Consider the following 27,094-nt stretch of genomic DNA (forward strand, 5'->3'; position numbering starts at 1 on the left):
TTCTCTCCTCTGTGCTGGAGATTGAAACTAAGATCTTGTCCATGATAACTAGGCACACACTACCACTTACTGGTCTGCATAACCAGGTGTAATGTTTAAAAACCATAGTCACATCACCTATTTTTTTTTTTTATATATATATAAAAAACTGCACATTTATGGGGTACTTTGTAAATGTGTTTTAATACCTGTATACATTATGTAATGTTAGAACTTTTATCAAGTTAAATATTCCTATGTTATTTATCATTTCGTTCTCTAAAACATTCAAATTCTCAGTTTTTGGGATATATAGTACATTGTCAGTCAACCTACGCTGTGTTATTAAAAGAAGTGTATTTGCTGTGTGTGTGTGTTGGGGGGTGTGGTGTGTGAAAATACTAGAATTTCTGTAATGAAATTTGAAAAAATTGCTTAAGTAAGCACAATATGCATTTTGGTAACTGATATTTAGGAATCTTAACCTTTGGGTATAGAGGTGGTTGGTTCTAAGACAAGATTACTTTAGTCAGATTATCTGATAGGATCACAATTGAATATTTGGAAAACTTGTAGGTCAACTGATTGGGAGGCTTTTAATGTAAAAATATTTCACTTTCCATACTGCATTTGCATCTCAGTGTCCTGATAGATTTCTGTTTTGATTTTCTGCTGACAGGTCACATTTAGGGCAGGCAAAACGTAAGGGATATATCCCTCCTGAGAGTAGAAAATCTAATTTTAAGGCACCCAAAGTGCAATCTAATACTACTTCTGAACTGTCAAGGGGACACCTTTCTAAAAGGTAAATTTTCACATTGCTTATACAATTTCAAGGAAGACTTAAATTGGATTTGAATTATTTTATAATATTAAAGCTTATGTGAAGTTATCTCATGTTTTTTTCTCTGCATTTTTATTCACTTTTCAGTGGTATTGCTAATACCTACCTTAGGTGATGAAATTTTTTTTTACTTATTTAGGAGTGATGAGGTTCCTCATTTACTTAACAAAAACCATGATATAGGCATTCACAAAACCCTGTGTGTGTGTACGTGTGTGCGTGTGTGTGTGTGCGTGCCTGTGTGTGTACGTACATGAATGCCACTGCCCACAGAGGCCAGAAGAGTGCATTGAATTCCCTGGAGCTGGAGTTAGAGGTAGTTGTAAGCCACTTGGTATAGGTTTTGGGAACTGAGCTTAAGTTCTGTGGAAGAGTAACAATTGCTCTTAAATGCTTTTCCCCTAGTTGTCAGCGTTTCAAGGTATCATTTAACATTTTCTTTAATGCTGATTGCCAGAACCTGTTTAAGTCAGTATTATTGTTGTTAGTCCATGTCAGTATTCTTTTAAAAAAGCTATGTATATTATATATATATATATATATATATATATATATATATATATATATATATTGCATATGTTTACATATGTGAGTGCTAGAGGAGACCAGAAGAGGGCTTTGGGTCCCCTAGAGTTGGAGTTACTGGTGGTTGTGCGCTACCATGTGGGTGCTGAGAATCGAACCCTTGTCCTCAGCAAAAGCATCAAGTACTCTAAGCCACTCCCCAGATATCCTTAGGAGATTTTGAAAGGGGCGTTACTATAAGATTGCTTTACAAGATGATGTCTAACCTTTCAGAAAATGCTTATTTCTTATGTACATTGAGAAAACATTTGTCTTTGGAATAGAGCTTCAGAATTCAAGCTCAGTGGTTCTGAACCTCTAAACCTTGTTTTTCTTAAAACAATAACATTTTTTGATTAGGAGTATTAGTGTCAGTAATGTTTGGATCAAAGAGTACTTTCACTTTGATCTGTGCATGGTGGTAGAAGCCTAAAATCCCAGCACATGGGAAGTAGAGGCAGGAGGACCAGTATTCAAAGAGTGTCTTAGCTGAAAACCTTTTTATAGACCATTCTGGGTTATAAGAGATAATACCATCTCCCTCCCCACTCTTATAAAGAACAAAGTACGTTTAAAAATCACATCACTTTCCTTCCACTTTCAACTATTTGAAAATGTTAATGGTGGGCTTCTGAGGCTTTGTCCCACCACCTTTCTCCCCAAAGGTCCAGAGATTTAAGGGAGTTGGGAACCTAAGTATTAAGAGACAGGTTTACTCATGACAGGCTACGGCTAACCCTTTTCTTATCTAACCTCTTAGAAGCTGCAGTTCATCATCTGCTGTCATAGTTCCACAACCAGAGGATCCAGACAGAGCCAATACTTCAGAAAGGCAGAAAACGGGGCAGGTGCCTAAAAAGGACAATTCTCGAGGAGTGAAACGCAGTGCTAGTCCAGACTACAACAGGACCAATTCTCCTAGCTCTGCGAAAAAACCCAGAGCATTTCAGCATATTGAGTCTCTCTCAGAAACCAATAAGCCACATAGTAAGTCAAAGAAGAGACATTTAGACCAGGAGCAACAACTGAAATCTTCACAATTGCCGTCAACAAGCAAGGCTCACACCAGAAAGAGTGTGGCTGCTGGTAGTTCACGGAGTCAGAAAAGAAAGAGGACAGAGAGTTCTTGTGTTAAGAGTGGTTCTGGGTCCGAATCAACTGGTGCCGAAGAGAGATCTGCAAAACCCACCAAGCTGGCTTCAAAATCGGCCACCTCAGCCAAAGCTGGGTGTAGCACCATCACTGATTCTTCTTCTGCTGCCTCTACTTCCTCCTCATCTTCAGCTGTAGCCTCGGCCTCTTCTACTGTACCAGCAGGTGCCAGGGTGAAACAAGGAAAAGACCAGAACAAGGCCAGGCGTTCCCGTTCAGCATCCAGCCCTAGTCCCAGAAGAAGTAGCAGGGAAAAGGAACAGAGTAAAACTGGTGGCTCTTCAAAATTTGATTGGGCTGCTCGATTCAGCCCCAAAGTTAGCCTACCTAAAACAAAACTGTCTCTTCCAGGGTCTTCTAAGTCAGAGACATCAAAACCTGGACCTTCTGGATTACAGGCCAAATTAGCAAGTAAGTTTATGGGAAGATTTTTGTTTACTCAAAGAACATCTCTTGTTTGGTCGAGTGATTTTTGCTTTCAAGTCAGTTTTATTTTTTCCATCTCAGATTTATATTATTTATTTTATCTCCATATAACAGTGCATGAAACATAAGTTAAATTTATAGAGACAGATAATAAGTGTCTTTATTAATTACTTCTATTTCAGTGTCTATATGTTTGTCTTTGTAGTATCTGCTATTCAGTTATTTTCTAATGTCAACACTGGGAAAGTACTAGATTTTAAAAGCAATATTTATGACTTTTAAGGTGCTTTTAAAAGATGATTGCTTCATACATTCCACATACTTCTGGGTACTTAATTTAATGGAAAGAATATCGTCCTCTTGAAGATTGTAGAAGAGTAGAAACAATACATCCAAGCAAAGAAACAGCGAATAAGCATAGTGCTGTATGTTTTTCTCTTTGAACTATACTTGGAGATGGAGATTTACACACACACACACACACACACACCCATCCACACCCTCTACCTTCCCTTCTTCAGGAGACTTTCTCCTTAAAACTGTTGAACAGAAGATGCTAACATCTAACTACTCATAATGTATGGTCGAAGCTATTTCTCCCTGTTTTGTTTTTTTTTTTTCACTTTTTTTTTGGGTTGTTTTGAAGTAAGATTTTTTTTGTGTGTGTGTGTGTGTGTATCCTTGGCTGTCCTGGAACTCTCTCTGTAGTTTAGGCTGGCTTCAAATTCACAGAGATTGCCTGCCTCTGCCTCCTGAGTGCTGAGACCTAAGGCATGCACCACCACTACTTGGCCCTTTTCATATTAACAAGTCTAAAGGTTTTATTTTCTTTGTGTTTTTAAATTCTTGACTGAGAGTTTCAGCATGTTGCTCAAAGTACTTTCAAGTAGTGTGATCTTCATATATGCTAGGGATTACAAGTATATAGCAGTACCTTGGAATTCAGGCAGTTTTCTCTTTTGAGTTCTGTAAGAGACTGGCTTGATAGACCTATGGTATTTCTTGATTATTGAAAACCTTTGAGTGGTTGCTGCTAGTATTATTAAAAAAAATTACATTTGTTTGTGTTTGTTGTGTGTATGTCTGTGGGTACGCACATGCTGTGGTACATATGTGGAGGTCTGAAGACATTGATTTTCTACTTTTACCATATGTGTCCTGGAGATGGAATTCAGGTCATCACATTTAGTGGCAAGTGCCTTTACTGGCTGAGCCATCTGACCTACCCTTTCACTAACATTCTTGTTCAACAACTTTAGCTAATGTTGAATCAGCCTAACTTAAAATAGTCAACCAAGATGTTAACTCTGTTTAGCACTAAATCTGTAGCTATGTAGATAAATGTACCTGGGCATGTGCTATGGTGCTTGGGGAGGCCAGAGGACAACTTGTTCTCTCCTACTTTGGGTTATGGTGTCTTTCTATTTGTCAGTGACTAAGCTCCTTATCTGCTTAACATAACTATTTTTTTTTTTTTGTTTACATATATCATATGTTTGTTGGAAAGATGCCATCATTTAAAGTGGTGCAGGTTATGGATTGAGATTTGCAAGTTTAACAGTTTGCAGTCAAAAGGAAATGAAAGACTTGCTCAAAGCTTGACCTCTCCATGCCCAGGTTTTCTTGACAGTTGGAGATACTGATGTTAGCTCCTATCCCTCCTTCTCACTTGAAGTGAAGTAACAACATACGGCTTTCTTTGGGGGTACCTCAGTTACACAGCTGTGTAGTTTTCATCACCAGTGAGTTGGATTGGACTTATATTACAACATTACAGATGATTCATATTCTCCCTTCTCAATACGTCACTTAAGTTACTTATCTCATTCTGTTCTTATTTCTTAAGGTAGTTCCATGGCCAAGTAATGATGACAAATAGTAAATACTACAGGGCTATATCTATCTTTCTCTCATGGGTTGGCTTTCGTTTTTCATTTCTTATGAGACAGGGTCTCTATGCAGGTAAGGTAGCTTATTCTATATCCCAGGCTTGAACTCTTAATAATTTATTTTTATTTTATGTGCATGTTTGTTTTGCCCGCATGTATGTTTGTGTGAGGGTGTCAGATCTTGGAGTTACAGGCAGTTGTGAGCTTCCATTTGGGTGCTGGGAATTGAACCAGTGTCCTGGAAGAATAGTTAGTGGTCTGAGCCATCTCTCCAACCTCCCATGCTTGAACTCTTCATCTTCTTGCTTGAACCTCTAAAATGTAGAAATTATAGGCATGCAACATTATGCCTGCTCAGCTTCCTTTTTTAACAGACAACAGTTAAAAATTTAATGTATATGTGTATTTTTGCCCACATTTATGTCTGTTTACCATGTGCATGCCTGGTTCCCTCTTAGGTAGAAAAAGGGTTTCCGATTCCCTGGAACAGGAGTATAGACTGTTGTGAGCTGCCATTGGGTACTGGGAATCAAATCAGGGATGTGTGAAAGAACAACCAACTACTCTTAAGGAAGGGATAGTTTCTAGAGCTGGGCATGGTAATGTGCACATCTTCAATCCCAACTCTCTTGAGGCAGAGGCAAAAGCTGGCAGAGTTTGAGGCCAGTAAGATGATACATAGTAAGATCCTGTTTCAAGAAAAGAAGAAAGAGAAAAGAAAGGGGAGAGGGAGGCAGAGGAAGGAAAAGGAAAGGGTTATTTTTAATAGGTATATATTACTTACATTAAGTGGGTTTCATCAACTCTTCATAAATGCATGTAATTTAGTCATATATCTGTTTTTGTTTCCTTCTGAAAAATCGTCCTCAATGTAAATGTTATATTCTTCTGTATGTGTGAGTGAGTAAATTTCACCAGGGCCACTTACAGGATCATAGCACTGAACACTGAAGAGATGCTTATCTCACCAAATACTTCCACCAATCTGTGAGCATAAATACAGTTATTCAGAAGGAAATATGATAAGCCCACTTTGTGTGTTTACCAATACACATTAAAATAGCAGTAATAGCTTTCCCAGTAGAGTTTATGCCACCCCAACCCTCTACAGTAACAAATGTGAACTCTCCTGTGGATCATCAGATTTGATCAGAAAGCAGTTGGTTACCTGTTTCACAGATATGTTACTATTGTATAAGTTGGCTCAATTTTGCCATAAGATCCACAGCTGAGTGACATCTCTCAGCAGCCTTATAGCTATCACTATAAAGGCATTAGGTAGCTTTTAGAGTAAATGTAAAGTATACTGGGTTGATTCCTAATTATGATCTAAAAATTGTACATTCCACTAATCTTTAGTTCCATGCTCATGGGATCGCATAAATGTTTTGCGCTCTCTGTTGTATTTGATTTAGCTTTATGTAAAGTAGCCAGAAATGGATAAAGGGGTAGTGTAAAGTTTATAGGACTACATTCTTGAAGTTCAGAATATATACCAGGAAAATCTCAGAAGCTGGAGGGGACTGCTGGACTGCTACTGTAAGGTAAGGTTAGAGCTGAGTGATTGTGCTGATCCTTAAAACTTGAGGAAAGAACTGGTAGGCTTTTAAAAAGCAAGGGTTCCTTGGAGATTCATTCACATAACTTAGAACATTTAACTTTTCTATTTCCCGTGTATAGGCTTAAGAAAGTCTACCAAGAAGCGCAGTGAGTCCCCACCTGCTGAGCTCCCCAGTTTGAGGAGGAGCACACGCCAAAAGACCACGGGCTCCTGTGCTAGTACCAGGTAATTAATTTAGTATCTTTGAGCCTATAGTTTTAAATTCAGCTTTCATCAAAATCTTTCTGTACTTCTTAACATTACTAATATTTTTCTTCCTTCTTCATCCCATGTCCCCCATCCTTGTTCCGCCCACCCCCCCCCTTTTTTTTTTTAACTTCTCCATACCTCCATTTCCTCCTCTCCTTCCCTTCCATTGTTTATGACAGGATCTTGGTTTGTGTCCTAAGTAGTGTGTTTTAATCTTTGCCTGCTTCATTCTCTCAAGTGATGGAATTTCAGGGATATGCTCCACATCCAGATCACTTAGTTTATAGCAATACAATTTACACATTAAATAAAACTAATGGAATAACTTGATGTAACTTTGTGTAAATTTTTCATTAAAAAAAAAAAAAAAAAAGAAAAAAACAAAAAAAACCCCTTCCCCTGTCCTGTCCCTCTGAGTTTCTTTGTGTAGCCCTGGCTGACGTGAAAATCAGTGTAGGGCAGCAGTGTAGGGCAGGCTGGTCTGGAAGTCAGAGATCCACCTGCCTTTGGAGTGCTGGGATTAAAGACACACATCACCGATTCCTGGCTAAAACAAAACAAAAAAACCCAAAATATCACTTTTTCTAAGTGGGTCAGTGCAACAAATATATTCCATGATTCTAGTATATATGATTCCTATTGTATAAAATATCAGTAGAATTAAAGAGTAAACTCAGCCAAGTGTGGTTGGGTTAAGTAATCCTAAAGCTTGGAGGAAGAGACAAATTACATCTTGGTATAAATAGTTCCAGGACAGAAAGAGTGGTGCCTAGTGATGCCTCCTGGCACTCTGGTGATAGATTTCTATTGTAGTTACAGTTTTGAACAGGTGCCAGGCGTGGAATGCACACTTTTAATCCCAGCAGATGTATCTCTGTGTGTTGAGGCCAGCCTGAGCTACAAAGAGAATTCTAGGATATCCCAGACTGTTCATACAGAGAAACCTTGCCCCCAGCCCTTCCCCCCCCCCCACCCCAATGCCCTGGCTCCCACACATGTTTTCTTAATACTGCTTTTAAACCATCTAGAATTAGTGTAACTGAGTGTATTTGAGGTTTCTTAGGAATACCTTTAAGGATTCCTGAGAAAATAATTCTGAGTTCTACAGGGCTTTGGTCCCATTTTGGGCCAGGTTTTTAAAAGATTAAAAAATTAATAATTTCTAGAATTGTGTGTTCATTTATTGATATATGGATGTGGCTCTAGGGACCAGAACTGACTCTCCCCACCCCCATAGGCAGTTGTGAGCGTCCCCACATAGATTCTGGAGATCTTTGATATCTAAAAGTACTCTTCTTAACTGTAGCACCAACTCTCCAGTATCCTTTCAGTTTTACCAAGGGTTGGGGGTATAGTCTGAATTTGCTGTGTGTGAAGACAGATATTTTAGTGCCATTTTCTTTTTCTTTCATTGCACCCTTTTGTTATACATGGCCACTTGATCAGTGCATATAAAATCACTTTTCATATATAATTTATATATATACTATATATATATATATATATATATATATATATATATATATATATATATATATACACTTCTTATGTACATGGTCATGCTGTGTACAAGCTATCTAGCATGCTTGCTTAAAACAAGCTTGGTCCACAACCTTGCCTGAGGTTTTATATATTTTTTATATTTTATGCCTTGGTTTCCTAATGAGCTTCTGTGTTTATTTCAGAGTAACAATCTTTAAGGGTAGCAACTTGTAAATACAGAATGCTTAGCCTAGATTACTGTAAAAATTAAATGTTGGATGAATTTCAGACTCTCATTTGCAGTTTGGTAAGTTAGGTTTTGAACTATTTACTTATGAAGGAAAGATTAGTTAATCTTTCTCATTCTTTTTACTCCTCAAGTAATTGAAAGTTTCACCTTCATGCTCACTGAGTGCTTATTATCTGATTTCACTGGTGGTCTAAGACTTTTAGCCTTAGGTTTTATCATATCCTCAGGAGAATCAGGAAACTGTCTTATCTGTAATGTTGGTCATCTTTTCTCAATTTACCTAAGATCATTATCAATATTGTTAATGTACTTGATGGTAAAGTGTGCTTACTTTATTTCCTACAGTGTATTCTGTACCTCTGTCCTTAAACAGATCTTCCCCAAGTCATCTGTTGTTATTAAGCCCTTAACTGTTTTTACAGTGTTAAAATGTTTGAATTTAGATGATGTAGGTGGTCTGACATAAAGTATGTATGGGCATGATGTCCCTGCCCTTTTGATCCTCCTATTGTTTCTGTACTCTGTAAGCCTTTGTCTATTGTCTATGTTTGTAAATGAGGCTGTATTTTAAATATGTAGATTCTTTTCTCTTTCTCTCTTCAGGAGGATCCATTTTTGCATTTAGCTGAAATTGTTTAAAAATCATGTCTGTCTGTAAAGATGACAACAGCTCCCAGTAACACAGAAGCCTGTATTGTGTGAGCTATAACTCAGATATACAATGTCTTAGTGATTTTCTATAACAATTTTTATTTAAAAGGGAGAAGAAACTGGCTTTGTGCTCTGTGAATTTGAGCTTTGTGTTGTCTATACATTGCTCCTAGTTCCTTGGTAATGCTGACTTTTATGACATTTTTCTGTTGCAGTCGGCGAGGCTCTGGCCTGGGCAAGAGAGGAGCAGCTGAGGCCCGGCGGCAAGAGAAAATGGCAGACCCTGAAAGCAATCAGGAGACAGTAAATTCCTCAGCTGCCCGGACAGATGAAGCTCCCCAAGGAGCCGCAGGTAGACTTAGACTTCTTAGCCCTAAAACACATTTTATTTTTGTCTCACAAATTTATTTTTGGATGACTTTTCTTCTCCATCCTAAGTACGATGAAAAGGAGGGGAGAGCATTACCATAGAGGTTACCATGAAAACACTTTTAGTTTACAACATAGGTTGGGTGTTCTTGATTAGTGGGCTCATTTGTTGAAGCTTTAAATTCTCAACTAGTCCATATATGTACTACTTTTAGAGGGCTTTATAGAAAGGTATAAATTTTCTATTTAAGGTTTTTATATATTGATCAGATACAGAGTTGACTAATGATTGTTTCATTGAATTTAAATTCATAATAAAACAGCTAAGATTTAATTGCTTTCTAAGGAAATATAGATCTTAGCATTTTTAAAGCCCTAGAATTTATTTTGTTCTGAAGCTACTTTAATAATATTTAGATTTTTGTGGGTTTATTTTAATTTTTCTTGATATCTTGGATGGCAAAAAAAAAGGTATATTTTTTTTCTTTTTGCTTTAAGTATCTGTTACCATTACCAAAATTGTGGCAACTGAATTTTAAAATCTAGTGTGAAATTGCTCTTTCTAAACAGAAAAATTACTGTAATTTATCATTGTGAACGTGTATGTCTACAATCATGCCACATCAAGTTTAGTTGCAAAGCATAATGAACTAATGAACAAAGCACTTTCATGTAGCATGATTTAATAGTAGGATATATAGTAGTTTTCTCTAATTCCTATGACTGGTTATAAATCATAGTTTGCTCAAAAGGTCTGGTTACCCACAGTTATTGTACTCTGCTTAGGCTAGTTTATTTTCAAAGTAATTCTATATCCTAATTTTTATGAAAAAATGAGTCAGTTGTTGTAGCATCTTTTCTATTGGGAATGAAATTTTAAACATCTTTTTCTTAATAGTTAATTGGTAAATATTTGGAAGAATACAAGCTATTTTATTTTCAGGCTCATTAAGGCTTTTAAAAATGCACAGCTTCTCCTTCCCAGTATTGAATGTCACTGACATTTCTACCCTTTCATTATTTATTTGAAGTTGGAATATGGAAGTGTGAGGCCAATTCTCAAATGAGTGACAGGAATGAAATTTCTGAATATATTGTTAGAGTTGACAGTTACAATAATTATAAACAGTAACACCTGTTCACTCTGCAGATGTGGCTTTAAACATTTCCCACATATTCCTATTGGATATTGAAAACAACCTGCTGAGGTGTGAGTTCTGTTACTGCCATTTTTATAAATAAGGGAAAACTGAGGCACACATTGGTCAAGCTTTCCCAGAGTTCCAAGCTAAGATCTATGACCCTTCAACCCAGGTTTTAGAAACCAAGTACATAGTACATAGTACAGCTTTGTCTTCCTGGGTAGTAGAAGAATTTAATTTGAATGGATACATTCCAAGGTTAGACAGGAGAATGAGGAAGGTGAATTTGATCTTTGATATATCGATTATTGAGGATAAATGCTTCAAGGGAATATAGTGTGTTTTATTGTCATTCACATTTAAAATCAGTAAATAGATATTTGTGGGATGTTGACTGTTGGAGAAGATACACATGGGGTTAAGTGTGTGTTGTTAGAGGAACATTGGGCTTACTGTACTTTGGGGTGGGATTCTTTATGGATAGTAGAAATTCCTCTGTTGGCTGTCTGTAAAATACTTCTGGGCAGAATGTGCTTTATTTTCTCTATGTGTAAAATACAAACCTAAATTAACATAGAGTACTTATTTGTGGTCATTTCAACTACTTTTTGATGTCAGTCTCTTGAATAGCAATTTCTGTAGTTGGTAGAAGACTTTTTTCAGAACAGTGAAATGGCAAGGCAAAATAGCATTTTGGCATTCGCTTTTTATTAAGAATTCATAACTTCAAGAAATGGTCAGGGTCATAGCCTAGAAAGCAGTTAATACTGTATGGCTCTGCCTGGCTGTGCTGATGTCTAGTAGCTATTTTCTACTCTTTTCTTGATGTCCTAAAGCAGGAGAACCCCTCCTTCACCAAAAAATGGGTTTGAGTGTTCTTTATTGTGTTATTTTTGGTTTTACTTTGTTTTGAAATATAAACGTATGTAAAATAAAGAGGATATAGTTTTACAGACAACAAAAGATAGTTTCTCACTATGTATCACTGGGTGTTTGGTAGTCACTATGTAGACCACTCTTGGCTTCTGACTCACAGAACTTACCCTGTCTCCTCCCCTGAGTGCTGGGACTAAAGGTGGAAGCTACAATACCCAGTACCCAATTTTTCTTTTTTAATTTTTCAAGACTGGGTTTTTGTTTGTAGTCTTTGCTGTCTGTTCTGTAATTTGGTCTATAGATGAGGCTAGTCTCAAACTCACAGACATCTACCTGCCTCTGCTTCCTGGAGTGCATTCACCATCTGGAATGCACCAGTTTTTTATGCTTTACTTTTCCTGATTACATTTTTTTTTTTAATAATACAAATTACGTTATGACTGTATTACCGGATGATGGAACACACAGTAAAGAGCAGCTGTGCTTATTTTTTTTTTTTTTGGAGGGGGGATCTTAGTACAAAGTTTTATACCGTATAGATCTTCCTATTGCCTCCTTACACATATGCTACTTAGCAATTTCTAGCAAGTAAAAAATCCTTCTGTAAGCCTTCCAATGTTTATCTTTCCATTGTAAGAGGTTGAAGTGTTTATAAACTTGGCATTCTAAAGTGGAATTCTTTATTTTTAAATTTTTAGTATTTCTGATGTAACATCTGGGTTTTGATGAGTATCTCTGATAATCATTTTTATATTTAACTATAGAGTACAGAAACGATGTATACCATGAATAAAGTTTTTGGATTGACTAATGAATTGACAACTGTTGGTTGATTACATTTCACAAAACAGCTGTGTCTCTATTAATGAAGTTTGCCTAAAGGCTAGACTGATTTGAATACCTAATTTTGTAAAAGAATGTAAAGATAACTTTAGTGGACAACTGTGTCAGACTTTAAAAGTGTTGACAAGGGCTAGGGAGGGTCTCAGTGTGCATAAGAGCTCTAGCTAGTTTAGATTCTCAGTATCTCTGTCAAAAGCTGGGCTTTTGTGTTTATAGGGCTGTGACCTCCATATTGGCCTAAGCCAACATACAGTGAATTTCATGTTCACCCAGAGACACTGTTTTGGGAGTAAGCCAGATATCAGTAGATGGAGAAACCTGATGTCCTCCAGTGGCCTCCACTCATAAAAGGGCTGGCAAAAAGTTCACTCTCAGTTTGTTTTGAGTGGCAGCAAATTTTTGTCACAATTAGCAACTTACCCTTTGCAAAAGCAGAGTACCTATCCTTTTTTATAGAGTGGTTTTGGGAGGAGGATGGTGCTCTCAATTAGAATTCTATTACAGAATCGTCACATCGTTTTGGCCTGTTTTGTCTGTCCATGAGGATTTTACTAAGGCCTGGCTTATTATAGGGGAGTCCTCTGTCACTGAACAGGCCTCTTAATTATGTTTCACAAATTGTATTTCTTGATTAAAACCTTTGTGGAAATGTAATTTGATGTTTATTATGAAATTTATCAGAAACACAGTTATATTTTAATGATTATAGATTCTTGGGGTATTTTATATTTAACTTTATGTTTGCTTTCTCTATACTTTATAAAATAAAGCAACTTTAACTGACTAGATCTTAATAAGTCCCTAAAATATTACTTGTATTATATATATTATATTATATATATTTTATATATATATATATATATATATATATATAATATTATATTATATTATAAAATATAACTGATGGCCTGGATTTCAGTCTTTGTTCCATTATTAGCTAACTTTTGTTTTAACCCAAGGGAATCTGAAATTACAGAAAATAATGTTTTTGTTTGTTTTGTTTGTTTGTTTTTTGAGTCAGGGTTTCTCTGTGGCTGTCCTGGCTGTCCTGGAACTCACTCTGTAGACCAGGCTGGCCTCTAACTTAGAAATCTGCCTGCCTCTGCCTCCAAAGTGCTGAGATTAAAGACATGCCCCACCACTGCCCGGCTAGAAAATAATGTTTGTTTCTAAAATGTAGAATTGGTAGCTTGCACATTGGCATCTTTTGTTTTTAAGATTTGTTTTTATGTATATGAGTAAGTACACTGTCTTCAGACATACCAGAAGAGGATTCCATTAATGACAGTTGTGAGCCACCATATGGTTGTTGGGAATTGAACTCAGGCCCTTTGGAAGAGAAGTCAGTGCTCTTAACCCGAGCCATCTCTCCAGTCCCCGTTTTTTACTTTTAAACAGGATCCTGTTATACTGTAGGGTGTGTGTGGGTGTCTGTCTGTCTGTCTGTCTGTCTGTGCATGCTTGCTTGCCTGCCTGCCTGCCTGTCTGTCTTTCCTATAGTGGTGATGAACTTGCCATCATGTCAAGCTAAGAAGAGCTCTCGAGCCATCCCCATTTTTTACTTTTAAACAGGATCCTGTTATGCTGTGGTCTGTCTGTCTGTCTGTCTGTCTGTCTGTCTCTGCCTGCTTGCCTACCTGTCTGTCTTTCCTATGGTGGTGATAAATTTCCCACCATGTCAAGCTAGGAAGAGCTCTCAAAATTTAAGTCTGTCAAAGACCTCTGTCTTGTCTTCCATTCTGTCATTGTCTAGTAAGTAGGCTGAGTATTATTAATGATGTGGTTATATGTAAAACAAATCTATGTGTGAAGCTATATAGAGCTAAGCATATACTTAGAGATTTAGCAGACTACTAGTTTCTTCTTTTTTGGTTAGATTCATAATATCTGCTGCTGTTTAAACTGGTTTTGTTTCTGTTTTGCTTCATCTATGTTTTGTGTAGTGGAATCCTACTTCATTCTACTTTAACTTTTGGCTGTCTTAGCTTCTCTTTTTCATACTTCATAGCAGTTCTTTGCACACTTGTGTTGTAATGCATGTCTTTAATTTTTTATTCCAAAAGGAAGAGTATATATGATCTTTTCACACTCTTGCAGCTAGAGAAAATAGATAAATGATTATTTACATTTCTGAAATAACAGAATGGTTTTAGTTGCCTGACTTGATTAACTAATGACAGAGGAATCCAGGAGAAAGCTATTTCTAGGGCATGAAGGTTGCAAATTTATGTTTATATAACTGTGCTGAGCTCTTCCTTTGCTCCTGAATTTTATATGGCAGGGAGTTGTAGAATGGCTGAGTGTGTAGGAAGAGAGATTTAACTTATTATAGTCTGTAATGCTTTGGTTTTTCTTTAAGGTAAGCCAGACATAAAAGATTAAATGCTCCTCCTAATCCTTACCTTCCCCCTCTCCCCAAGCCTCTAGTTCTGTTGCAGGGGCTGTTGGCATGACCACCTCTGGGGAGAGTGAATCGGATGATTCTGAGATGGGACGATTACAAGGTAAAGACAGCCATTGAGTTTTCAAGAAATGATTACCACAGGCTGCAGTTAGTCCTGTTCTTGACTTGAACTCAGTTCCTTTATATTCTCTGAATATTGTCTAGGAATTCTAGATATACCTGTACCTTCTGTGAAAAATTTTTATTACTTAACTTGATGCTTTGGGTTCAGAGATGACCTGTCTGTGTCTTCATTTTTACTGTTTAACCAAGAAAAGCCTCATAGTTTTTCAAAAATTTCTTTACACGATTACATGTATAATTGGCTCTAGTAATAAATTACGAAACACCTCAATATGTTGTTGTTCTCTAGTATCTAAAAACATAAATGTAATTGGGTGGGTTTTCCCTACATCCCATGTTCTTTTGTAAACTCTATATGGTTTTCTCTTGTAAAAAACCCAATCTTATATTACATATACTCCATGTATGAATTAGGTGGGTTTGTACTTATATCTCAGATAATGGATCTTAATAGACTCCCATGTAAGGCTTACAAGTAAGTTTCACATTACTTTAAAGTTTCTGAGAAAAATAGCAAGTTTTTAAAAGCTTCTCCACTTATGAACATAGCTTTTCTTTGGAACTAGTAAAAATGGTTTATAATTTTTCATGCTTCTGGACAGGATTACCAAATCTGTCTGGGAAGTAATGTTAATAGGAAAATGAGGCAAGGCTTTTACTTAATACGTGACTTACCTAATGTACTTTATGGTTTTCTTAAAGAGTTCTGATCTGTATTTGTTTTAAGTTCTCTCCAAAATCATCTTATTTGGAAATGACATGGAAGTGTTTTAACTTATAGTAAGTAACTAAATTTGTGTATGTGTAAGGTTTTAGAAATATAATGTAGTTTCTCTTCAAATTCATAGTGGAAAGTAATGTTGTGCTAATTGAATTATATGAGATGAATCAGTTCCTTGCCTTTTAGGGAAGATCAGTTGGTTTAAATCAACTCAACTATTTCCCCTGCTATGCTTTTTTTCTTTAGCTCTGTTAGAGGCCAGGGGTCTTCCTCCTCACCTGTTTGGTCCTCTTGGTCCTCGGATGTCACAACTTTTTCATAGAACAATTGGAAGCGGAGCTAGTAAGTGAATATTTTTGCAATTTTTCATTTCTTAAAGTCTCTGAATAATTATATTTATGTGTTATTCTCATTTGTTACTTGTAGGTATATCTTTTAGATTTCCTTCTACCCAACTGAAATTTAAAAAAATCCATATTTTGTATTTTAAAAGTTACTTAGAATTTTAACTGTAGAAAAGATTTATAGTTATACCATCTGACTGTACTTTTAATTTTTTTTGAAATCTTTTTATAGTGTCACAAATTTCCTCCCGTAAGATGGTGTTAACATGAATCTGATAAAAATGATTTCTCAGCAACACTTCTTTTTACCAGACTATCAGATTAATTATAATCCAGAGCCTACATACGTGGTCTTGATTTATAACTGATGCACTGTCCTATAGTTATAAGTCCTTGACTTGCATTTAGTATTTTTTTTTATAACTTTGCAGTCAGCTTAGTAGCTGACTGATGCATCCCATCTAGTATTTGATCTTTTTAAAGTAAGACTGAATTGATGCTATTAGTGCGTGCGTGCATGCGTGCATCCATCTGTGCCTGTGTACATGCTGGGACAAGTATGTGGAGATTAGAGGACTGCTTTGTACTTAGTCCTCTCTAACTTTTTATAATTACCGGACTTCTTTAGCAAGCATCTCTATTTGCTAAGCCGTCTTCCTTCCTTCTGTTTTATTTTGTAGTTAAAACATTGCATTATAAATGTGTCTGATGACTCATACCTTTAATTCAGACCTGGGAGGCGGAGACAGTCTACAAATTGAGTTCTAGGACAGCCAAAACTATTATACAGAGAAACCATGACAGAGACAGACAGACAGATGGAGAGACACACACACACAGCACCTTCTCCAGCCCCAAACAAATACAACAACCCTTTTCTAGCTTAATAGCAAGAAAACTTAAATAGTTGTGTTTTGTTTTTCTTATCTCAGTAACACTCCCAGTCATAAAGTTTCCATTTTGAGAGTTCTGTGATCATCCAAATTTCATTACAATTCTGGGACCCTGGGCCTCTCATTTAGATAGGTGGACACTACAACACCTGCCTTCTTGAGAACTCTTATATTTATTTACTACCATTTACTAGACGCTGGTATTATACTAATTTAAGCAGAGTTGTTTTCTACATGGAGGTACTTTAGACATTTTCAGTACAGAAGGAAAACAATAAGAATATAGGCCAACTGAGAAAGGAAAGGGGAAGTCTGGTTAGAGAAACTGCAAAGACATGAAGCTTTCATAGAAATCTAAATGAAGTTAGAAATCTAGTAGTACATAGATCCAAAGGAAAGAATGTATGCTGCATGGATGGGGGCTGAGTTAGCATGTTTAGAAAGTAGATCAGCCACAGGGAAGTGTGGAAGTGATAGATGGTTTCTTTTTTTAAAAGGTTTATTTATTTTATGTATATGAGTACACTGTCACTGTTTTCAGACACACCAGAAGAGGGCATCAGATCCCATTACAGATGGTTGTGAGCCACCATGTGGTTGCTGGGAATTGAACCCAGGACCTCTAGAAGAGCAGTCAGTGCTCTTAACTGCTGAGCCATCTCCAGCCCAAGTGATAGATATTGAAACCCAAAAGGTACACACATCTACCAAGCCATGGAGTGCCCTGGTAGGCTAGCCAAAAGGTTGAGTGATTAGAAAACATTTTATAGTGGGGAATGGCATGAGGAGGATAAAAATTAAATACAGCTGAGGCAATACTTTAGCGTTTAACAGTTCTCAGCAAGTACAGCTTCGTTTACATCTCGTCACAGTGAAAGCTAATAGGCATCTGATTATATTTTAACTTACAGCTAAAAATAAGCAATGTCAGTTAAAAAGTTGAAGATAATAGTTTGATTACGTTTATCAAATATTGCCTTTCTCAAAACATTTAAGTTTTATTTTAATATGGATTCATATATTGCTGTCAGTTAATATGATTCTTGTTTTTTTTTTTTTTTTTTTTTGCTTTTGTTTTTAAATAAACTTTATTTTGCCATTTCATTAAGTTGAAGATTGGGACGAAAAGTTGTGTCAGGGTTTTGTAAGTTTGTTGACATTTAAATCCCATATTTAGCTGGTTTAATGCTTGCATGCCTTACTAATTTTTATTATTTATGAGTGCTTCGCTTGCATGTATTTCTGTGTACCCTTTGTATATCTGGTGCCCACTGAGGCCAGAAGAGGATAGCAGATCTTCTGGTGCTAGAGTTACAGAAGGTTGTGGGCCCGCATGAGGGTATTAGGAATTGAACCTGACTCATCTGGAATACAAGCCAGTGTTGTTAAACTGGGAGCCGTATCTAGCCCCATATTCTGCTCCATATCCCATATATAGTATTTTTGTTATGTTGTTTGTCCGTTTGCCTGTCCTTGTGCATGTGTATGCGAATGTGTTTGTGTGATGGGGTGGGGCTCAGAGTCCTGCAAAGGGAGATGGATCCCATAGAGCTGGTGTTACAGGCAATTGTGCTGCCTAGTGTGGATATTAAAAACTGAACTTGGATCCTTTGAAAGATCAGCAATAGCTCTTAACTACTGATCCATCTCTCTAGTACTTGTTTTTAGCCCCCCCCCTTTTTTTTTTTAAAAAAAAAAAAAAAAAAAATTTATTTTATGTATGTGAGTACACTGTCTTCAGACACACCAGAAGAGGGCATCAGATCTCAATACAGATGGTTGTGAGCCACCTTGTGTTTGCTGGGAATTGAGCTCAGGGCCTCTGCAAGAGCAGACTGTGCTCTTAACCACTGAGCCATCTCTCCAGAGCCTTAGTCATATTCTTAACTCATATTATTCCTTGTGGGGTTTTGAACTAAATTACTGATATTACAAAATTAAAACTCTTTGTTATATAAGTAATTTGTTAACATAAATACACAACTAGATTACTGTTATGACATTTATTCCTTAATAGTATCAAGCATCAACTTTCTGTTAAGATATTCTGGATACTTTTTTATAAATTGCTTTTTTTAGTGGCTATATTTGTATTTGTTTTAAAATTTATTTTGTTTTTATGCATATGAATGTTTTTCCTGCTTGCACATATATGTGTATATATGTACCATGTGCATGCAGTGCCTTCACAAGGCTCAAGAGGGTGTCATATAACCAGTGCAACTGTAGTCAGTCTCCATTTGAGTATTGGGAATCCTGGGAATCAAATCTTCACATCTCTACACCTGGATTTGATAACCTCCACTCCCACCCCAGTGAGAAATGTTCACTCAAAATGCTAGCTTTTTTTTTTTTTTTAATTAATTGTAATTGTAACGATTGTAGTACTGGTGACATATCCAGAGGCAGCTCATGATCCATGAGTTTGATGCTTGGAACCTACATAGTGGAAGGAAAGAACTGATTTTAGTAAATTGTCTTCTGACTTCCATATGCATGCTGTGGCATGCCTGCTCAGGCATACTCTGTTGCATTCATGAGTAGAAACTTAATAAGAACACACATGCAAAGAATTGTGTAATTTCTGATTGTCCCTGACAAAGTGTAAAAACTCAATTGTCAAGGTAATGACAATTTCAAGATACTAGCATTTTATAACTTTTGAGAAATAATTTAGTGAAAATACATAAAAAGAGGACTTTTTTGTTTGATTAAATAGGATAGTTGATATAGGGAGTTATTTTTTTTTTCCCTGTTATTTGCCTAATTTAAAACAGTGGTTTTAGCATCTCCTTAAGTTACAGAGTTTTTTTGGGGTGTGTGTGGATGTGGCTGGGGACACATTTCATTCTAAACAGTAGACTTGTACTTGTTGCAGTTATTTCAGTGATTTTCATTGATGTTTACATTGTACCATTTGATTATGGGATCTGTTTGAGGTTACTTTGTAATCTTTTTGTTTGTTTGTTTGTTTGTTTGTTTTAATACAGGGTCTCTCAATTAGGTAGCTCTGATTGTCCTGCCTATTTAACCAGGCTGCTGAGATTAAAGGCCAGGCCTAGCCATATTCTGACTATCTTTAAATCTTTTAATTAAGATAAATATTTTTAAAACAACCATAACTGTCTGGCTTATTTAATTTATGCCTTATGTTATAATCTAGAGTTGCCTTGGATCTGGCATTCTGAGCCTTTTAAATAGTTTCTAGTGTGAGAAAATGAGCCAAATTCAGCTAGTTTGTATTCCCTCTTGTCTTAAATTGGCATATTGACAGAGATTCCTGCTTTCCTATGAAAACAGTGTTGAGTTTTGTTAGATACTGTAAATTCCCCACTTTGGGGCTATACTGCCTTGTATTTCTACTTATTAACACTAGTTTAGTGTCATTTTGGGGCTTTTATAAAACTTAAGGTGAAATTTGTTAACTTACAGTTTGATATTCATCTCTTATTTTTTGTAATTTTTCTCTTCTATTGTTAGTTGTGTGTTTAATGGTTACTCTAGAGATTATTAAACATAGCCTTTGTTTATTATAGCTTGCCTTGTTTGTAATATTTTATTGTATTCCAAACAATGCAAGAATTGTAGTAGTTCAGTTCCTGGCCTCCTCCTTTATTATTGTTAGAATTTTGAAAACACACAGTTATTGTTTATTGTTTTAGATGTAATATTAAAAAAATGTTTATTTTACATTGTGCTTAATTTCTGCTTACATGATGTATTTCTAGCTGAAGGACCATGTTTCATAGGAGAGTGACCAATAATCATCTCTGTTTTTGTTTGAGAAATCCTCATTTCTTAAAATTTAGACATATCTAACAATCTTTTGTTATCTACTTGCTCTGTATTGAGTTAATGGGCAATACTATTATGTTTGTCATTTCTAGGCAGTTTATTGATTTTAGCATATTTCTATGTTGAAGTATCAGTGCTTTTCTGCCCCCTTTGTTGGGGCAATTGAGCTTGTGTATTGATGAGCCATATTCCCAGGCTATTGCTTGAATTTTTTTGGAGTATTTGTCACATTAGTCTTCTAGAAGTGTTGATTTATTTCCTAATTCTTTATGTTTACATACACATAAAAATGGGGATTACAGAATTGTTTTATTATGTATTTCTAACATTTTGTATAAAAAAGCAGAAGAGTCCTGACCAGGTAATTTCTGGCAGTTATCTTCCCTCTTTTTCTTCCTAAAACATAAACTGTTCTACAAACTATTGCCCACAACCAAACCTAGCCCCTGCTTGTTTTTATTTTGTTTTCTTTTTAACGTTTGCATGGGAGTTTATGTGGAAGTCAGAAGACAGCTGGCAAAGAGTCACTTTTCTCACTCTACAGATTGAGCTCAATTTGTAGGTTGTCAGGCTTGGTCTGTGCAATCTCACGTACTTACTTCATGTAGTCTGAGAACTAAGAATGTTTCTTAAAATTCTTGGTGGCTGGAAAAAAGCTGAAGCATCATATTTAAGTTTCAAATTAAGTGAATTTCAATGTTGTAATGAATCAGGGCCATGTTGATTAGTTTTGCTCTTTCTACTTTTGAACTGTAATATCAGAGGCAGAGTTGGATAGCTGCAGTGGAGATCATATGGCCTGCAAAGCCTACAATAATTACTGTCTGACTCTGAGTACTCCTGGTCTCCATTGTTCATTAGAGTGTTGGACTATGGCTATGCAGAATGTTCTTGAAATCCTCACACATAAAGATAAAGGTGAGACTAGTTATTGCAGTACTACAGCTTCCCCTTTCCATTTCAGTTTATGTTTGAACTGATAGTGCAGACTGCTGGTGGCTTCACAAGAACCAAAGCAAGACCATCCCATTTTCCTCAGAGTTGCCATTTACATTTCCAGTCCCAGCCTGAGTACTTTTATTCAGTGCTGCTGAATTCATTATTCCTGTCTTTGTCGCTTTTGAAATAGCAAACATCAACAGATTTGGGTCTCTACTCCTAAATTAGTATTTTTAATTTTTGTGACAAAATGGAGCACAATTCCTCCATAGACTTGATTTCAGCATAGGAGTGATGTTTCTTGTTGTTACTAATAAACATGATATTGACATGACTTGCCAGATATACAGCAATAAAGTTCTCATTGTTTTGAGAAAAAGGTATTTTTAATATTATGTATATAAGACATAATTCTTTAATTATCAGGCATTAAAGTTTTAATCTGTACCACATTTTGAAAATAACTGCACTTGACTGGCTTAAGAAATAGTGCTGTGGGATTGCTGCTTTTATTCTATTTACTTTCTGGCTTTGCAGTGTGAGTGCTTGGCCTCATCCATGCTGGTCACATGGTGTCTACCATTGAGCCCCTGATTTAATTGTTTTAGAGTATAAAGTGATCTTACATTCCAAATCTACTGATCTAATAATTGAATTTTTACTATCAAAGGTACTTGTTATCATTGTCTGAGGAAGTTCAGACTTTAGATAATTTCAATCTCACTCATAATTATTATTAGGATTGTCAACGTCAGTGTTTCTGAAACACTCATTGCATGGCGTATTTGCCAGCATTTCTCTCCTTAGGTGATTGTATTGCCAAGACAGACTTGGTGTACGACATTTCATCCTTTTTAGATGAAATTAGGAATTACTGATAGTTCTTTTAAGTAGTTAATGCCTTTTAAAAAAACATTATTATTATTATTATTATTATTATTATTATTATTATTATTAGAAGTAGTATCAGTATATCAGGTATATATGTGATGTACTGATACTAATATGTAGTTTAAAACTTAGAAGTTTTATTTTTCTGAACATGTCTGTGCATTATGTTTTCAGTCGATTATAAGGTAGTAGGCCCAGCAGATATGCAGTTAGTTGGTTGGTTGGTTAGTTTGTTAGTTATTTATGGTAGAGAAAACAAGTCTTCCAGACATCACACATGCCTTTATGAGGTTTATGTCATTGAACCTAAAGAAACTGGGTTTGATGTAAATTTTATATATGTCAAAGGTTATTTTTAGGTAGCTCTGTATCCAGTTTTATATGTTCCAAAACTTAATAGTAAATGAGTTTAAAAATATTATATGTAAATAATTTGAATATGAAAGAATTCATAAGTGATAGAACACATTTGTAGATTTTACTCATTTGTTTACCATGCTGGAACTTGAACCTCAAGTCTCAAATCTTAGGCAAACTTTATGCCCTCAGCATTGACTTTAGTTTTAAGCACTTCTTTCACTCATTATTTGCATAATGGAGGTGAGGCTTCAAAAAGGAACCACTCAAGTAGCCAGTACTTGCTAATGTAACTAGAGCTACAGAAGTTGGTTGTGCTTATACAAAATACCTCATGTCTTTAAATGCATTATTCTACCTGTCTTAATTTTGCTTCCCCTTTTCTCACTTTTTGTTTTCTGTTTAATCCAGATGTGTATATTTAAATGAATGCAACATTCCTTTGACACCTTGACACCATAGTTAACGAAATTTTATTGACCAACATTGTACTCACTGCCTTTATTTCTTTGAAAGTGTAGGTATGGCAAAGCTACCAGTTGTTGTGTGTGGTCATTTGAGGTTTGCTGCTAAAAACAGTCAGTTTCAGTTGAAGGCAGACACCAAGTAACTTAAATCATGTTAAGGATGAGCAGATGGAGCTAATTCTCCCTTCAGTGTTAGTGTCATAGGCCTATCTTTGCTATAGACACATCCTTGCTTTCCTTTTTTCCCCTCTTTGCTTTGTTACCAGGAGTATTTAAGTTCTATTGTCTTTTATTTCTACATTAATTGACAAACATTTATTTTGAAATCTGGTCTCAGAATACTACTGAGCCATCTTCCTAGCTCATCAATATTTATTTTAATTTTAAAAAAGATTAATATTTTTTCATGTGTTTGTGTTTTTGCATATGTTGGTCTTGTGCGCACATATTGAAAACACCTGAGGAGTCCAGAAAAGCTGTTAGATTTCCTGGAGTTGCCTCTATCCATGGTTGTAAGCTGCCTAGCATGGCTGCCAGAAACAGAATTGAAGTTCTGGAAGAATGATGTTATTCTTACCTGCTGAGTCATGTCTTCTGCTCTGTGTTTAAAAGTAATGCCTTCTTTTCCCTCTAAGGTTCTAAGGCCCAGCAGCTTCTTCAAGGATTACAAGCCAGTGATGAAAGTCAACAGCTTCAGGCAGTCATTGAAATGTGTCAGCTATTGGTCATGGGGAATGAGGAGACACTAGGAGGGTTTCCTGTGAAGAGTGTTGTTCCAGCTTTGGTAAGCATGCTGTTCTTTGCTTGCTTTGCCTATGTACATGCTGGACAAATAAATGCTCTTTCTCAGTCTGAAGCTTTTACAAACAATAAAATAGTTTAAATTCAGACTTAAATTATTTCACTTGTGAAATAATTGCACTGATTTGTCATTTATTAATTATAGTCTCCGTGATCAATCTCATTTTCAAATCCCATTTACTACAGGATTATTGAACAGCTACAATCATATTTACTTCTTGCAGGCATGCACATAATTTGTTGTCTTCAATCTGTGTTAATATTAGTTGAAGAAATGTCAGTCATTGTTGGTTCCTATGATATGTCAATGATCCTCAGTGATGTTACTGGGCTTTCTAAAGGATCTTAGGACTACTAAAATGGTTGTAAGCAGCAGAAATGATTGGGCATGCCATGAAATTGTGGTGCCTTATCGCAACATTATCAACCATTGTTATAGCATGTTATGAATGCCATCATAAGTGTAATGGTTTCTGGTGTATGTCTTGCTGCTAGTTTTCTGTGGTGTAAGAAACAAATCTAAGTGAAGTGTAAGAAGGAATATTTCAAGGACTTTCCTAATACTTTGTTATGTTTTAACAGATAACATTACTGCAAATGGAACATAATTTTGACATTGTAAGTACATCATGTATTTCTTAAAGGGCTGTCTAAATTTTGTTTTGAGTATTTATTGAAACAAACTCATCTTGTTTTCTTTCTAGATGAATCATGCTTGCCGAGCCTTAACGTATATGATGGAAGCGCTCCCTCGGTCATCTGCTGTCGTAGTAGATGCTATCCCTGTTTTCTTAGAAAAGGTAGTTATGCTTTTGCCTAACCTCTTCATAAGTACACACAAGGAGTCAAGTTTTGAATTATTTTTTATATTAAAATTTAAGTTATATAATATATAATTATAAAAAGTTTAAAGTTAAAACTAATAAATTATAAAATAAGTTCAGTTTTATGATTTTTAATAATAGCATTTATTAAATTTATTATTATTTACCCAGTAATGTCAGAGAGCAATGTAAACTTTCTTCATTAAAAATAACACATTGGAGGCTGATGAGCTTCTAATGAGTAGTAGTGCTTGCAGGGTAAACCTGATGTCCCGATTTGTTTTAATCTCTGGAAACCACATAAAAGAGACAGTGCCATGTATGGGTAGTCTCGGCACCTGTAAGGGAAAGAGATAAGAAATGAGACATGGAAGACCTGCTTGAATAGAGTTGAAGGTGAAAACTTGTTGTCAACTGACTTTTACATGTGTGTTACAACGTGTGTATTCAAAAGTATAAACAGACAACTATGACCAGCACCAACTATGAGAGTTAGAAGAATAGTAGAATTGATAGCTGAGAAGTTTGAGAAAAAGGGTCTTGCTCATATTCACATAATTGACCAGTGGAAAAAGGAAAATTTTCATGTGATGAGTGGCTAGTAGGTTGTACAATGCACAATAAAACTTAGTTCATCTGATTAAATATAATTTAATATTTGATGATGAAATACACCATAAAATTTTAAAACTGGTTTAAAAAATTATACATAAATCCTCTATGGAAATATATTTTCTTAGATTCTGGAACTGAGTAAGCTGTTAGGAAGAAACTGTCAGCTATGCTTTATAGTGTTTACTCAAGGGTGGCTGTTTGCTGGTTTGGTTGGTTGCATGTTGGAGTTTGTGTAAGTGGCTATAAGTAGAGGAAATGGAGTGTTCATTCATATAAATAAAGTACTGTAAATAATAACCTTTGATATCCACTTTAATGTTCCTAGCTGCAAGTTATTCAGTGTATTGATGTGGCAGAGCAGGCCTTGACTGCCTTGGAGATGTTGTCACGCCGACACAGTAAAGCCATCTTACAGGCAGTAAGTGTTGTTGCTAAAGTATGTTTCCTTTGCTGCTGAAGTACATTGTGCTAGTTCCTTAACTGTACCTCTGTAAGATACACAGGCTGCCCTAATGTACATTTTAACAGTTGTTTTCAATAAAGAATATTAACAGTTTTTTATATTTCAGGGTGGTTTGGCAGACTGTTTGTTGTATCTAGAATTCTTCAGCATCAATGCCCAAAGAAATGCACTAGCAATTGCAGCCAATTGCTGCCAGAGTATCACACCAGATGAGTTTCATTTTGTGGCAGATTCCCTACCATTGCTTACCCAAAGGCTAACTCATCAGGTAAAATATGAATCTTTCCTATGTCATGTAAATTTTATTACTATAATTTCAGATTTTGAGTTCTTCTAATTGGATGTGTATAACAAAGCGTTCTGACCTATATTTCTGTTGAAATATATTGTCCAGTCACATAATTTTTATAGGATTTTGACATATTAATCCAAACAGATTGTGATTTATACTTAGTATCTTTCTATTGTTGTTAACTGACTTTGTTATTGCACCAATTAAGATGTTCCTTTGTGAGATTTGGATTTACTTTTAGAAATATTTCTCTAAAAGGCATTGGGAACAGAGGGCTTAGGTTAAAGCTAGAAAAGAGAGATTGTCCAGAAATAGAAATGAAAAGTACAAATTTCACCTTGTTGGGGTTGGAGGAGAGCTAGTAGGTATGTAAAGGATAAAACATCAGTGTTGTATTTTGAACATCACAATTCATATCAGATTTGAATAGAGGAGAATGAGTGCTATTCCTGGAGGTCAGAGAGAAACAGCTGGTTTTTGTACTCTTACACTTTACCAGTGCTGTGATGACTAGAGATGCTTTTTAAGGAATCTCCTTTAAAATTACTTTTTATAAAGTATGTTAAACCTTATAAAAATTAGATGTACAAAGCTACCCTGGCTAGCTTTGAACTTGAATACTCTTATAATAACCCTGCATCATCTTTTTCTGAGTTTCCCTTTTCTTTTTTTTTTTTTCTTTTTTTGTTTTGTTTTATTTTTTTGCTGTTTTTTGTTCATTTTTTTTGTTTTTCGAGACAGGGTTTTTCTGTATAGCCTGGGCTGTCCTGGAACTCACTCTGTAGACCAGGCTGGCCTCGAACTTAGAAATCCGCCTGCCTCTGCCTCCCAAGTGCTGGGATTAAAGGCGTGCCCCACCACTACCAGGTTTCCCTTTTCAAAGCTCAT

At 35.8% G+C, this 27,094-nt stretch overlaps 1 protein-coding gene across 35 annotated transcripts in view; it reads left to right on the plus strand.

The window, feature by feature from the left end:
* Trip12 (thyroid hormone receptor interactor 12) overlaps nt 1-27,094 on the plus strand; it is a 108,940-nt gene that overhangs the window by 39,928 nt on the left and 41,918 nt on the right. For 17 of the 35 annotated variants that reach the window (XM_034521976.2, XM_076914888.1, XM_034521975.2 and 14 more), the window contains exons 3-13: nt 659-784; nt 2,148-2,950; nt 6,535-6,640; nt 9,263-9,399; nt 14,698-14,781; nt 15,772-15,867; nt 23,847-23,995; nt 24,595-24,630; nt 24,717-24,812; nt 25,777-25,869; nt 26,021-26,182. In XM_034521976.2, the coding sequence (XP_034377867.1) occupies nt 659-784; nt 2,148-2,950; nt 6,535-6,640; nt 9,263-9,399; nt 14,698-14,781; nt 15,772-15,867; nt 23,847-23,995; nt 24,595-24,630; nt 24,717-24,812; nt 25,777-25,869; nt 26,021-26,182 (1,888 nt within the window). The remainder of the gene's footprint in view (nt 1-658; nt 785-2,147; nt 2,951-6,534; nt 6,641-9,262; nt 9,400-14,697; nt 14,782-15,771; nt 15,868-23,846; nt 23,996-24,594; nt 24,631-24,716; nt 24,813-25,776; nt 25,870-26,020; nt 26,183-27,094) is intronic. The other 18 variants (XM_034521987.2, XM_076914902.1, XM_034521985.2 and 15 more) reach the window with 3 other exon arrangements.

Source organism: Arvicanthis niloticus, chromosome 17, assembly GCF_011762505.2.
Source record: "Arvicanthis niloticus isolate mArvNil1 chromosome 17, mArvNil1.pat.X, whole genome shotgun sequence".
Lineage (NCBI taxonomy): Eukaryota > Metazoa > Chordata > Mammalia > Rodentia > Muridae > Arvicanthis > Arvicanthis niloticus.